This window comes from Podarcis cretensis (genome assembly GCF_951804945.1).
Source record: "Podarcis cretensis genome assembly, chromosome: 1".
Taxonomy (NCBI): Eukaryota; Metazoa; Chordata; class Lepidosauria; order Squamata; family Lacertidae; genus Podarcis; species Podarcis cretensis.
In genome coordinates this window covers 69639757-69653597 of record NC_137170.1, presented here as the reverse complement: position 1 = coordinate 69653597, position 13841 = coordinate 69639757, and the positions used below count along the sequence as shown (strand labels likewise).

Genomic DNA, 13841 nt, shown 5'->3' with positions numbered 1-13841 from the left:
CTGCTCTGGGAGTCCCTGCTGCCCCCTTGCTCCTGGGGCGTTCCCCTTGGGAACCCCCTACCCCTGGCCACTGGCGCCCCCTTCTGTGAATCTTCCGATTCGCTGGAGAGGCTCATGGAATCCCTCGGTCCACTGTCCTCTTCTCCTACGCTCCCCTCGGATTCTTCCCCTTCGCTCTCCATCTCCTCTCTTCCCTGTGCCTCTGCTCCTGAACCCCTGACATCAATATAATTATGGCATCTTTGCACTTCATTCCTTTTCTGGTTAAGATCCCCCATGAATAACAAGCTTTTTGTGAGCTTGTTTATCATTAAAATAAAGGATGGAATGATAACCATGGTCTTTGCTGCAGCAGTTCCCAAGCAGATGGCAGCAAGCAGATATTTAATTTCTACCCATTGAAATATGGGAGGTTTTCTTAAAAGCTGAGGATATAGTAGCCAATATATACATGGCTGCAAATAAGAGGGACACTGCTAGTTAAATAATGCCAGTGCAAGAACAGACCCTGGTATAATACTATTTCATAACTGTAGTTTCTTGCATCCATTACTTTCCACAAATAGGGCAAGTGTGTAGTCATTTGGCAAACTAATATGCATTCTCCTTATTCTGAAATAATAAAGTAGTAGAGATGATCTGAGGAAGGAAGAAGACCTTGGGGTTGCAATGTGTTTTATGGCATCATTTCCACTATTTAGCTATGTTTGCCAGTTGTGATCCTATACACACTCACCTGAGTCTTTCAGATTTTGCTATTGATGGGGTGTAAAATTAGGAACTGACAGAGAACACTGGATGAATATAGTGGAGAAACATGGCCTTTACTCATGCAGCAAGTTTGCTTCCCTACAGTAAAGATTGTTAGCAAACTTGTACAGAAGGAGGAGGGAGGAACAGAGTGCCATAATAATTGGACACATTGATCCCAGGCACAGTGGCAGCTAGTCCCAATGGCTGGCTTTACAGGTCCAAAATACATGTGAGTTGCAAGTATGCTTCAGATGCTTCTGAAAAGAATTCTGGTGCACCTAAACCCCCCCCCCAACACACCACTTTTGGAAACATGTGAACTATCCCCACACCATATTCCAATACAAAAAAGGGTTGGGGGCACTATAGAGCCCCTCCCTGAGGATGTCATTTAAGAAATGTAATTCCAGAATTAAAATAGAAACTTATATTTCATTATTCATGAGACTGAATGTATGAGATTGGATTGTGTGAGAGGGAGGCTATTATTATAAGGTCATACTGACCTCAGAAAATAGAAACCTTGAGCACATAGTGCCAGCATGATGGCTGATGCTCAAGTGGACAGCATGACTGTATGAAGAAGTCCTTTCTTATTTGGAGTATGTTGTGTACTACCGTTACTTTTATATTCACTTTATTTTATAACCAACCACATTAAAATAAATCTCTATCAAACATTTTCCAAGTGATGCGAGGCTTGACTCAATATTTATGTTTCTAGAGCTACCTCATTCACATTTGCAATCAGGTAGCTTTGGCTCAGAGGATTTCTTCTTCTTCTTTAAATTTTGGTTAGCTAGTTAGCTTGAAATTGCATCCTCTGAAAACAGTCTTCTTGATCACATTTCACATTTCAAATAGTGTATAATAAATAGCCTTTATTCTGGACACATGGACATACAAACTTTTGTAATATGCATCGCAACTGCTATACCTTAAATATGTCAAAGGCCATGATAATATAATATACAACTGTGTGCGCATACACATGCTATATAGTTTTTGATTTTAAAATAATATAACTTATATGCTATGATGATTTTTGTTTGTATTTTCACAATAAAAACATTTACAATTTCTAGGTATACATACTCTTCAATTGCAAACAACTCTTATATGATATTGCTGGTTTTGAAATACCCTGAAATGAAGACAAACCTATTTAATTTATTTATATAAATACACACATCCTCCCTTTTGCAAATAAACATGTATTAGACAGGGTTGTTTGCACACATTACAGGGCAATTCTAACCTGAGACAATAAAAGCAGAAGAACCACTGCCACATCCAAAGCCAATAGCCCATCTGGTCCATCATCCTATCCTCACAGCAGCCAACCAGAAATCGGAGGGGAACCGACAAGCAGGACTCAAGGACCAAAGCACATTCCCCTTCTGCAGCTTCCAATAACTGGCATTCAGAAGCATTATGCATCCAATGTGGAGGCAGAGCATAGCCATCATAGTTAGTAGCCATTTGTAGCCTTACCTTCAATGGAGTATCCTGCTGACTCCTGCCAGCCAGTTTTTTTATGCACCAGCTCCAGACTGGCACAGAGGAGGAGGAGGAGGAGGAGGAGGAGGAGGAGGAGGAGAAGAAGAAGAAGAAATTTGGATTTGATATCCCACTTTATCACTACCCTAAGGAGTCTCAACGCGGCTCACAATCTCCTTTCCCTTCCTCCCCCACAACTAACACTCTGTGAGGTGAGTGGGGCTGAGAGACTTCATAGAAGTGACTAGCCCAAGGTCACCTAGCAGCTGCATGTGGAGGAGCGGAGACACAAACCCGGTTCACCAGATTACAAGTCCACTGCTCTTAACCACTACACCACACTGGTACATATATTGGAGGGTGCATCTGGCAGTGGGCCAATTAGAGTGAAACAATTTACATGATGGTTTTTATCTTACATCCCACTTTTCAAAACAATCCTCAGAATGGCTTACATAAAACTAAAGTATAAATATTTTCTTAACATTTTTCATTGTCTTCCCCCCTCTTTTCCATTAATAAATGAGTTACCGTAATTCTTGTGCATACAGCTCTCTCACGACCATAGCAAACACTTAATATTTGGGGGCTTTTTCATATCACTCTCATCTTTGCCATTCACTGCTTGCTCTACGGTTTCTAGGCCATCAGACTCTTAATTCTAACTACGGGATTATAGGGGAATTTGGCTTTAGCAACACTGCCTGTAGGGAACAAAATCAGCTATATGGATCAAAAATTGCTTCATCTTCTTTGCGCAGTTGTGTGTACCCTTGTCTGTGGGATTATGTTCACCCCTCCCTTCACTAATTAGTTGAACTTACTCTCATAAGACTCAGAACAGAGAGGCCTTCTTTGATGTTTATGAAAGGTAGGAAGGAATTTCACACTTTGCTGTGCGTCATTCAGCTGCAAGGAAAGAATGTTACAGCTTGCTGGGCACATTACTTGGAATCAATTATTGACTTGTCTTGGCACAGAATGCCTGGTAAAACTCAGTCTTGCAGGAGCTGTCATTTACTCTGGGAAATATACCTCCTTTGTGGATGAGTGCTAGCATGCTTTTTAGCTGAGGTACTGATGAAGTGGTTTAACTTCTTTTCTGTGTGGAAACAAATCATTGCTTGCAATGCCACAGAACTTTTGAATCATTCTCACATTATATTTCTACTGTGTTTCCAGGCTGAAAAGGGGAGAGAAGGGAAAAAGTACCTGTTATGTTTACACACCAACCAAAGTGTAATAGATTAATAGTCTTAAGTGTAAAGAGGACTGAAATGTGCCTTGCATCACTGTAAAATATGCCAGAATATTCTCCCGCATTCTGCTTTTATGGGTTATTTTGACAGTCTTGGTCACTTCCTCATGAATGTTGATGTAGCTGTCATCATGTGTGTAGCCAGGATTTTTGTGGGGGAGGGGGCAGAACCTCAGTGTGCTATGTATTTTTATTGATGGGGGGGCAGCTGCCCTCCCTTGGCTACGTCCATGGCTGTCATTCACTTTCTTATAAGGAAACCAACGCTGCCGGAAGTAATTTGCCATTTCCAAATCAGAAGCAACCTTTGCCGCTATTATTCTTTATCTATCTCAAATCGCTGCTGAAAACTCATCATTTGCTGATCGTAATTTCATTACTGTACTCTACTGAAGACTCTTCAGATTACTTAATAGCATTTCAGTAAATCTGCCTCTTGGATAGAAAGTGGGAGGTGTGGGGGGGGGAGGCATTAATCAAAAAGTAATACAAAAAAACGACGAGCTGTCACGGTTTCTTGCAAGTGCGCCTGCAAGTTTACTTGTGAGTAAGCACCCATCCGCTGAACTCAGCGGGGCTTATCACGGAGCAAACCTGCATAGGATGGGGCTGCGCGTTTCTCTTTACGCGCGACTCAAACCTTAGGCACGTTGACGGTGCGAATCAAGTTGCTGGGAATTAAATGCGGCTTTCCTCTGGGTTAAGCAGCCTTCACGAAAATCGGTGCGTGCCAGTTTAACGACATGGGAGGGCGGAACCAACCGAAAGCAAACTCTCCACCCAAGTTGCCTGCCTGATAGCCAGAGAGGGCGGGGGGGGGCGCCCAGATGTTTGTTTTATGAGGGTCAAGGACGGATCGTCCTCGTCCTCCTCCCGCCTCCCCGGGAGACAGCGCCGCGGAGCCCGGCGGAGCGCCGCCGGCCCTTCACAGGGCGAGCAGCCCGGGAGCAGGCCAGAGGCTTTCCCGCGGCCTCTCTGAGCCGCTTTCCCCCAGCAGAAGGTGGGAGCGGAGGCGCCCTGAGGAGGGAAGGGCTCCAGCTGCGCCGGTGACGTCTCGCGAGAAGCCCGTCGTCGGCCATTTTGCCATTGATTGGCGCTGGCGGAGGGAGGGGAGGGGAGGCGGCTGAGGCGTTGCTGCGCTCGCTGAGAAGGGGGAGAGGCGGCAGAGAGACACACGCACGCAGGGAGCCACAGAAAGGAGGCGGCGGCGGAGACCGAGACCGAGACCGTAACGATGCCGAGCGTGCCGCGGCCCCGCTCCTCTCCCTCCTTCGCGGACGGCGCCTCCTGCTGACGACGACTCCCTGCCCGAAGCTGCCGCGGGCCCCGGGCTGGCTGCGCCACTGGCCATGGTGCCCAGCGAGGAGAACCAGCTGGTCCCCAAAGAGGTGCGTCAGGGGCCCTTGGGCGGAGGCCGCGCCTTCAGGCCCCGCTTCAGGCGGCGGCAGAGGAGGAGGAGGAGGAACGGGAGGCCGAGGCGTGCGCGCAGCCTCACGGAAGGAGTCGTTGCGTGCCCGGGCGGGTTCCAGGGGCGGCGAGGGCCTGGGGCTTGGCGGGGCCTCGTTTGGAAGCCCCGGTGTTGCCTGTTCGGGGACGGGCGGGCGGGCTGGTGCTGCCGGGTGTTTCTCGGCAGGGCCTTCCTTCGCTGCTCTAGGGCCTTGCGGAAGGGAAGGGACGGCCGAGAGGCCGCGCGCATGAGTGTTGCTTCAGACGTCGCGAGGGGAGGGGGGGACCTGTCACTGTGAGGAGGGAGGGAAAGGCCAAGGAGGCCCTCGGGGCATTCATTCGTGTCAGCAAGCGCAGCTTTCCAGGAAGTCGAGGTAGGTTCGATAAGGCTCAACCTTGGAAAGTTGCATGCGTGTTGTGATGCAGCTCACTGTGCTCCCACGCTGTTGAGTGGCAGTTTTGCAGCACCGGCAGAGATCCACGCGACAGGTGTGGGCGAAAGTTCAAAGGATGCTGGAGAGAGGAGGAACTTCCCGGGTTAGTCGGGGCAAGTTCATGTCCATGCGTTCAGGTTCATAGTTGTAATAGGCTCTACCTGGAAGGAGCCTTTTATGGGTGGTGTGTCTGCCATGGATTCGTGTGTGTGTGTGTGTGTGTGTTGCAGAGGATTCTGAGGATCGTGGATGGCACTCACATAAACACACACACACTCACTCAACTAACTGTTCATGTCAGGGTGCTGACTCTTGCAGGACTTCTGGAGAGAATGCAGATTTCACACTAGGGCTGGGGTTTCACACTAGAACATGCTGTTCCCCCTACTCTGGTACTTTGTAAAAGAAAAATAGTGGTAGACAACCTGTTTTCCAGGGAAACCCATCCACCATGACTGATCTTGTCACTGAAGAGCTACTGATAAGGGTTCTCTTGAGTACAGTTTGAAAACCACTAGTGTTAGAGTTTAATAAAAGAAAATAGAACCAGACTTCCAAATACAAGGAATATTCTTCTGGTTGTGATTGGAACCATGTTTTTTTACAAAGGTTGTGAAGACTGAGAAAGAGACTGGTAGCTCTTCCTTTATGAAATGTTGGATTGGGGAAGTGATAGAGAAGTGTTCTATAATATTTTTGTGGCAAGGAAAGGAGCTTTCATTGTGTACAGCATGGTTTGCCCTATGACTTAGGCTGAAGCAATGCTCTTCCAAGTAGATGTATCTATCTATAGCAGCGTTCAATATTGGCCAGGCAACAGGCATATTTTGCACCCGGCTGTCAGCCACTTGTGACCACGTGAAGATACCCAGGTGCTGGGATAGCACCTGGAAGTGAATGCCTGGGAATCCTTAGATCTTGCCTGTTTTCACACACTAGCAACACATCCCATAGAATTCTATCTGTTATATTTTATCTGCACAGTCAGAATGAATTTCAGGAACCAATTTTTATTCAGTTTTCCAGTATGAACTTCTGTCCCCCAAATGGCAACTAGGAATTCCGTTTTGGCCACTTTTACTCTGGTTTAAGGAGTCATTTGGCAGCTAGCTTATATATCTGAGTTTCTAACACTGAAAGACTTGGATACTGAACTGAACTGTTTCTGGATTATTTACACATTATTGCTTTTCATGTAAGAATGCCAAACTCCAGTGTTGGCTTTAGACTAGACTGTTACCTTTCAGCTTTGTAACATGAGAAATAGCCTTGAGATTGTTGGAACTCCTAGAGGATCTTTTTGAAGTGAATATAATCTTTTCTTCCAAGTCAAATCTTTTCAGTTGCAGGGGAGTAAGATGGCATATAATATTAAATTACCATACTGGAATCCTGACCCTAAACTCATTCAGTAAAATATTAAAAATAATTTGCCTTTCTACATGGGAACAGGTGTTTGGATGCATCATTGCAATTACACAAGTTCATAGAGAAGAGGTCACACGCATGACCCAAAAATGCATCTGAAAACAGTACAGTACTTTGTTTGCTTTGCTCCCCCCACAAAAAAATATTTAGTACAACTTACCTTGTATTTTGAAGCCACAGCATAGTGGGTTTCCCTACCCACAGTTAGGGCTGTGAGTTTCTTCAGCCCTAACCAGTAACGTGGTAAGTTGTACAAAATAATATAGATGAAAGGGGAGGTATGTATGTGACATTGTCACACATAAAAATTGTAGCTCAGTGTATTTGTTTTTTTTAATAGTGTATAATTTCCACATTTATGGCATGTATGACATACCGATATAGTTCTGAATTATATAGTAATGTGAACAATAATGGTGCAACATCATGTGACAGCCAAGAAGCAAAGGCTAATAGCAGAAGGCCTTTGGCAGTAATTGTAGATAACTAGCACAGACTGGAATGATTAATGGCAGAGTCTGGCTCTGATCATTGTTCCTCTGTAGATATTATTCAAATGCCTTAGAAGCTTATTTTTATCTTCTAGAGCTGAACAGGATTTCAGTCCTCTCCTTTTTGGATATATTGAATTCTGTACTCAATAGGATGAAGAAAGGTTCTTGTTTCTTCTAACCTCACATTTTAAAGAAATCACTTAACTACATCTGTGGATTGTGTATAATTCTTTTTTGTTTCTTCTTAAAATATAATCATGAAACATATTTTGTAGTGTTTTTTGGACATAAACACAGACTAGTACACACCAAATGATTAAAAGGAGCTGCATTCTTAAATCTAGTTCAATGTAATTCTTAGCATGTTTACTAACAAGAAAGTACATATGAGTTCAGTGGTATTTATTTTCTAGTTAGTTGCAGTCTTGGTGGTATAAATATGCATGTAAAGGTTGGAAACACTTAACTTTTTCTTCAAGAAAGTCAAGGGTGGTGTGGGATGCCTCTGAAAATCCATCAGAATACCCCCCCCCAGTAGCATTTTATTTTCTACTTTAATTATTACACTGTACTACCTTTCGATTAGAGCACTAGAAAGCATTGCATTTTATATCTCTAATCTCTACTCTTCAGACACTGATACTTTTCAGAGTAGAAAAATGGTTTGTGTCTGTATGTGTATAGGAGTTACTTTTTCTTGTCAACCCCATATATTATACCAGAGTTAACAGAAACATTGTGTTTGTATATATCTATGTATCTATATTGCATGATTTTGTAACCATAAATCATTTCCCCCTTTATGAAATACACTCCCCAAACTGCTACATCACATTTTTGTAGGAATGTTCATAACTTAAGTATACAGTAGCACCTCGGCTTTTGTTACACTCGGATAACATAAACTTCAGGTTGTGAAAGCGGCAAACCCGGAAGTGTTTCGCTGCGCGCACATTTGCAGGAACACTCTACTATACCGCACATATGCACAGAAGCGGTCCCTCCAGTTGCAGAAACCTCAGGATCTGACTGGAGCTCCGGAACGGATCCCATCCGCAACCGGAGGTACCACTGTGTTACGGTAAAAACTGATAAAAGCCTGAACTTAAGGATCTCCCATTAAATATTTTAGTGAAATTTATGCCAACTGGGATGTACAGAAATGCATTGTGATAATCCACCAACTCTTTGCCTCAGTTTAGTATCTGAAGGTGGGACACATTTCATTTGCATATTTTTATGTGCAAGCCAACTTAATGAATAGCATGTGTTTTTATATTCTGCTGGAAGCTGCCCTGAGTTGCTGGGGAAACCCAGCCGGATGAGTGGGGTATAAATAAAATAATCATCATCATCATCATCATCATCCAAATAATTACTTGTAAAGGTTCTGTTTCTAGTACATAATTGCAGTGATTTGGTACATAATGTGAAATACTGTACATTAAAAGACTTAATAAACTTGTAATATGAATACTTTTGCCAAAAAAGCTAGCTACTAACATGCATAGGTGAATATTACATTGTTGGACCATGCTGGAAGCAACCTAAAACAGTTTCTGAAAATTAAAGAATGTGGTGTTTTAATAATTAATTTGCAATTAATCCCTGAGCAGTAGTTCAGAGTACATATGTTAAACTTTGAGCAGCTACTGCTCCACAGGGTGAATTAAATCAAATTGTTGTTTCTTTTAAATTTTTAACATATTCTTGAGGTGCTGGAACACTGGGGAAAACAGCAGATGAAATTAGAGGGACAGTTGATATGTTTTTGGCAGTGCTAGAGTGCAAAGCCAAAAAGAACTTTTGCATTTATAACCATAGTACAGATATATGTACAATATAGTTATATAGTGTAATATATTCATTGTAGGCTCAAACATGCAAAAGTAAATCAGTTGTAGAACTTTTCAGCCAGTCACTGAGGACACATAGTACAAATTGATTTTTTTTGTAGCTGGGTTGCATAAATATGCTTGATGCTATTATTAAGTTGAGGTTAGTACCTTTTTGAAGCAGTTTTAGCAAATTTATTTAAGGCCAAGCAACAAAATCAGCAACAACTTACAATACAAGTATTGGTCTGGAAAACCAGGATCATTGGAACTGTATTCAGTACCTTGATTAGAGATTATTACGGTTGGCTAAAATTAAAGCTGTAGGGCTTGATTAGGTTCAGAGGTAAAAAAGTAAAGGTTGATTGCAAGCACCTGGGTCAATGAAGGTAATATTTTAATTGTAATTTTTAATTAATTAATTAATTTATAATACTTTTTTCTGACCTCAAAACAGCTTACAAAATATTCTTAAGGTAAAATTACATGTAAATCTTGAGATATTTCACAGAGTATGAAAGCAGAATTATTCAGGCAGCATTTCCTATATCAGGCAGCAGCTCCTCCCGAATTCTCTGAGGCAGGGGTCTGGGACTGAGCAGCTGGATTGCACTACTTCAAAATATTACTCTATAAAAACAGTGTTATATAATACAACTAGCCCATCCAGTCCCATACACTTTGCTATGTGTGGCAGTTACTCTACATAGTTTTAGGTAGAAGTCTTTTTCAGCACTTCTGTGTGAAATCTTTTTAACTAAACACTCCAGGAGATGAACTTGGAACCATCTGGTTGCAAAGCATACACTCTGCTGGTGATCTGTGGTCCCTCTGCTGAATAAAATACATCCAGATTGCATACAATGTAAATAATAACAGCTGCGGTTTGAACTGGCAGAAAACTAGACCCAGGCCTGGAGGAGAAATGACTAATCAAAACTGAGGCAAATAGTAGTCTTTGGATTTATGTTTAGTCATGTCTGCTGAACTGTGTGTTATGGAAATTTTGATTTTCAAGGTAGACTGCTGTGAGCTCCATTTGCAGAAACTAAATAGACAAGGATTATGTTTTACTACTCAATCTTATGTTCATTTTAAAATTTAAAATGATGATATTGCAGTTGTCATAAACAGATCTTACACATTCTCTGACTGGATATGCATCAATAGAAATGTTATTTAAAATTGGAAATTGCAAAACTTTGGGATGTGATATGCAAGTGCTCTGTTGCAATAATCATTCTCCATCTCTGAATCAATGCAGACATCCAACATGATGCCATCTCAGTGTTGCTGGACTACAACTCCTGTCTTCCTTTACTTTTGGCTGGAGCTGAAAGAAATTGTAGTCCATAGCACCTGGAGGGCATCATCTTGGCTGTCCCTTGTAGTAGGCATACATGGGAAATGGATATTGTTCTTCTCTTTTTCTAATAGCTTTCCTTTAAAAAAAATGCATGCCAAATCAACAATATTTGACACATCTAGGTTGCATCATAGCCATGGATTTTGTTGACATATTGCAGAGATCATACATTTTGGGATCATACACATACACAGTCATAATATCACATTATATAGCCACAGTATTTGTTTTCATATCACTAGGACCACATCCTCCACAAATTTGTTCAAGTCACATTTCCAGTAAATTGTGTGCTCATTTGTTGACCATAGAATGAGATATTCCTACCATGGTTATTAATGGGTTATTTTGAATTGCAGGATCTCTTTAAAATGAAGAGAGTCAACCGCATGCCAAAATTAACAGGGATACTGCAGTAATTGAAGGGCAAAAAGTTTTCAGATTTTTTGGCATTTCTATGGTTATTATTTGGTGATTGCTTTGCTTAGGTTGATTGAGCTTTAGAACTGTTTAGTGAGGTGCAACATAGAAACAATTTCTGGCCAGTAACTTTTTACAGTACTTGTACAGATGATATCCAGCTCTACATCTCCTTCAAATCAGAACCAGTGAGGGCAGTGAAGGTCCTGTGTGTGTGTCTGGAGGCAGTTGGAGGATGGGTGGTGGCTAACAGATTGAGGTTGAATCCTGACAAGACAGAAGTACTGTTTTGGGGGGACAGGGTCTTGAACAGGGTAACTATGCCACTGAAATACCAGGTGCGCAACATAGGAGTCATTTCAGATTCACAGCTGTCCATGGAGGTGTAGGTCAATTCTGTGTCCAGGGCAACTGTTTACCAGCTCCATCTGGTATGCACACTGTCTCACCAGAGTGGTGTGTGCCCTGGTATCTCCTGCTTGAACTACTGCAGTGTGCTCTACTTGGGCTACCTTTGAAGGTGACTCTGAAACTACAACTAATCCACAATGAGGCAGCTAGACTGGTGACTGGGAGTGGCCACTGGAACCATATAACATCGGTTCTAAAGGATCTTCACTGGCTCCAAGTGCATTTCTGAGCACAATTCAAAGTGCTGGTGCTGACCTTTAAAGCCTTAAATGGCCTCTCCACCCCCATTGCTCAGCCCAGACACTGAGGTTCTCCTCCAAGGGCTTTCTGGTTCCCTCACTGCAAGAAGCAAAGTTACAGGGAACCAGGCAGAAGGGCTTCTTGGTAGTGGCACCCTCCCTGTGCAATGCCCTCACTTCAGATGTCAAGGAAATAAACAACTATCTGACTTTTAGAAGACATCTGAAGGCACCCCTGTTTAGGAAAGCTTTTAAGGATTAATGTTTTTAGATATGTTGTAAGCCGCCCAGAGTGACTGGAGAAACCCATCCAGATGGGTGCAGTATTAATAATAATAATAATAATAATAATAATAATTTCCCCATTAGGAATTAAATTCTGGACATTGCTGAAAGTTCCACAACAATATGGGAATGGTGCACCTTTCCCTTGTGGCCATTGGAAGGGGAAAGGCCTCAAGATGCATGTGCTTGGGTTTGTAATAGATTTAGTTGCCCTCTGCATTAGGTTAATCTAAAACATTGATGGGGAACCTGTGACCCTCTAGAATCGATATTCTTGGACTCCCAACTCCTGTCATTCATGACTATTGGTCAGGCTGACTAGGACTGATGGGAATAAGTCCAGCAGCATCTGGTGGGTCAAAGGTTCCCTATCCATGTTCTAAAACTTTGAGATCTCAACCAGACAGACTGTGAACTAGGATTTCCACATTCTTTTAGGCTCAGTTTTCCAAGTGTTCATTATTTTAGAGGAAAATGGTTTTTCTTTTTGCAAGTAACTTTCAAAGCTGTATAGATATTCTGAGTAAACATTTGAAGATTCTTCTCTACTTCAGGGTGCTATAATCTTACTATTTTGTGTTTATATACCATAGGATATGCTTTGGAGATGCAGACAAAGTATCTTTGATGAAATGAAGAAGAAATTTTCGCAGGTAGTTAGCCGCAGTAAACATTTAAAATCGATTGCTTAACTGGGTAGTAACAGCATGAGACTAGTACTTGTTAACATCTGCATGAGTTAGTAAAATGCTTTGTGAGTGTACTTTGAGCTTTATTTTTACAAGGAAGCTTTGGTATTTGGGTGTGTGTGTTGTACAAAATGGTAAGCTTGGTTGCTTTTTTTGTGTAACATTCACAAGAATTAAAAAGCATGGTGTTAAGAGCTCCAAAATAAAATAATGTGCTAGATGTTTTTTAGAAGAGTTGTATGGCACAAAACTGAAAATAAAGTAGTGAGTATGTCTTATGAGCTTTGTATCTGCTTCTCATTAAGGCAGGAGTGTTTGCTTTGCTGCTTACATGACCTTTTTAGCGTTCATGTGGATTGTTTTGTTTATAGTGAGCACATACACGTCTGTCTTTTTGCTGAATGCATGTTTGATTCTATCAAAATGTTGGCTATTGGGAAGCATTTTTCCAGAGAAAATGACACGAGTGTGTTTTATTGGATGTGTAGTGAGAAAATAGTAGATATGTTTTTAAGAGCATAACATTGTCATGCCTCAATAATAGACTGGATAAGAGCCAACAAACAGAGATCTATGAGTATAGGGCAGTATACAAATTTAATAAATAAAAATAATAGCATGAAACATTTCAGTATGCATAATATGGGATGGTGTGATTTATAATTTTAGTACTTCTTAATGGTTGAAGGAAAGGGGCTTTGGTAAAAAAAATGATAATTCTAAACACTGTTCAGGGAGGCTCTTGATGTGCTGAGAAGAGAGAACCTTTCAGTTGTTGTACAATTTGCACAAGTAAGCAAACAACCCAAACTGCAAAGAAGTTGTTTCACACAGTTGCAGGAGGGGAGATTTGGCTTATTTTCACCCCTCCCCTTCAGTATTTTGCTGAGACACACTGTGGTTTACAAACAAACAAACAAGCTGCAAATGGTTAATGAATTGCTTCTCAAAAATGACTTGACTCTAGCAGTAAAGTAGTGCCTCTTTTCTAGCTTTGCTTTTCATTTCTCCTAATAATATTTTTGCTGGCTTGCATGGAAGAATAAAGGCTTGCCCCCTTTATTTGGATACTTGTGAGTGGGTGGGTGGGTCCCTTCTTCTGTAGGTGGGTCCCTTCTTTTGTACCTCCCCACTCTGAACTTTTTTGTGTGTATCTGGTGGCGTGTTTGGTATGGAGGGAGGAGTGTAAGTAGAACAACTATTATTATATCTTGAAATAGATAATAAAACCATTCTGGTCTAGTTCTTGGTTCTGGTCCCTAGCTTTTAGCCAGGGTTTTCAA

General features: G+C 41.9%; 1 protein-coding gene across 4 annotated transcripts in view; it reads left to right on the top strand.

The window, feature by feature from the left end:
* The first annotated feature begins 4409 nt into the window (after positions 1-4409).
* Positions 4410-13841, top strand: part of USP47 (ubiquitin specific peptidase 47) — a 64530-nt gene continuing 55098 nt past the window's right edge. Inside the window, exons 1-2 of one of the 4 annotated variants that reach the window (XM_079965737.1) lie at positions 4410-4899; positions 12463-12522. In XM_079965737.1, the coding sequence (XP_079821863.1) occupies positions 4861-4899; positions 12463-12522 (99 nt within the window). In that variant the 5' untranslated portion in view covers positions 4410-4860. The remainder of the gene's footprint in view (positions 4900-12462; positions 12523-13841) is intronic. The other 3 variants (XM_079965735.1, XM_079965734.1, XM_079965736.1) reach the window with 3 other exon arrangements.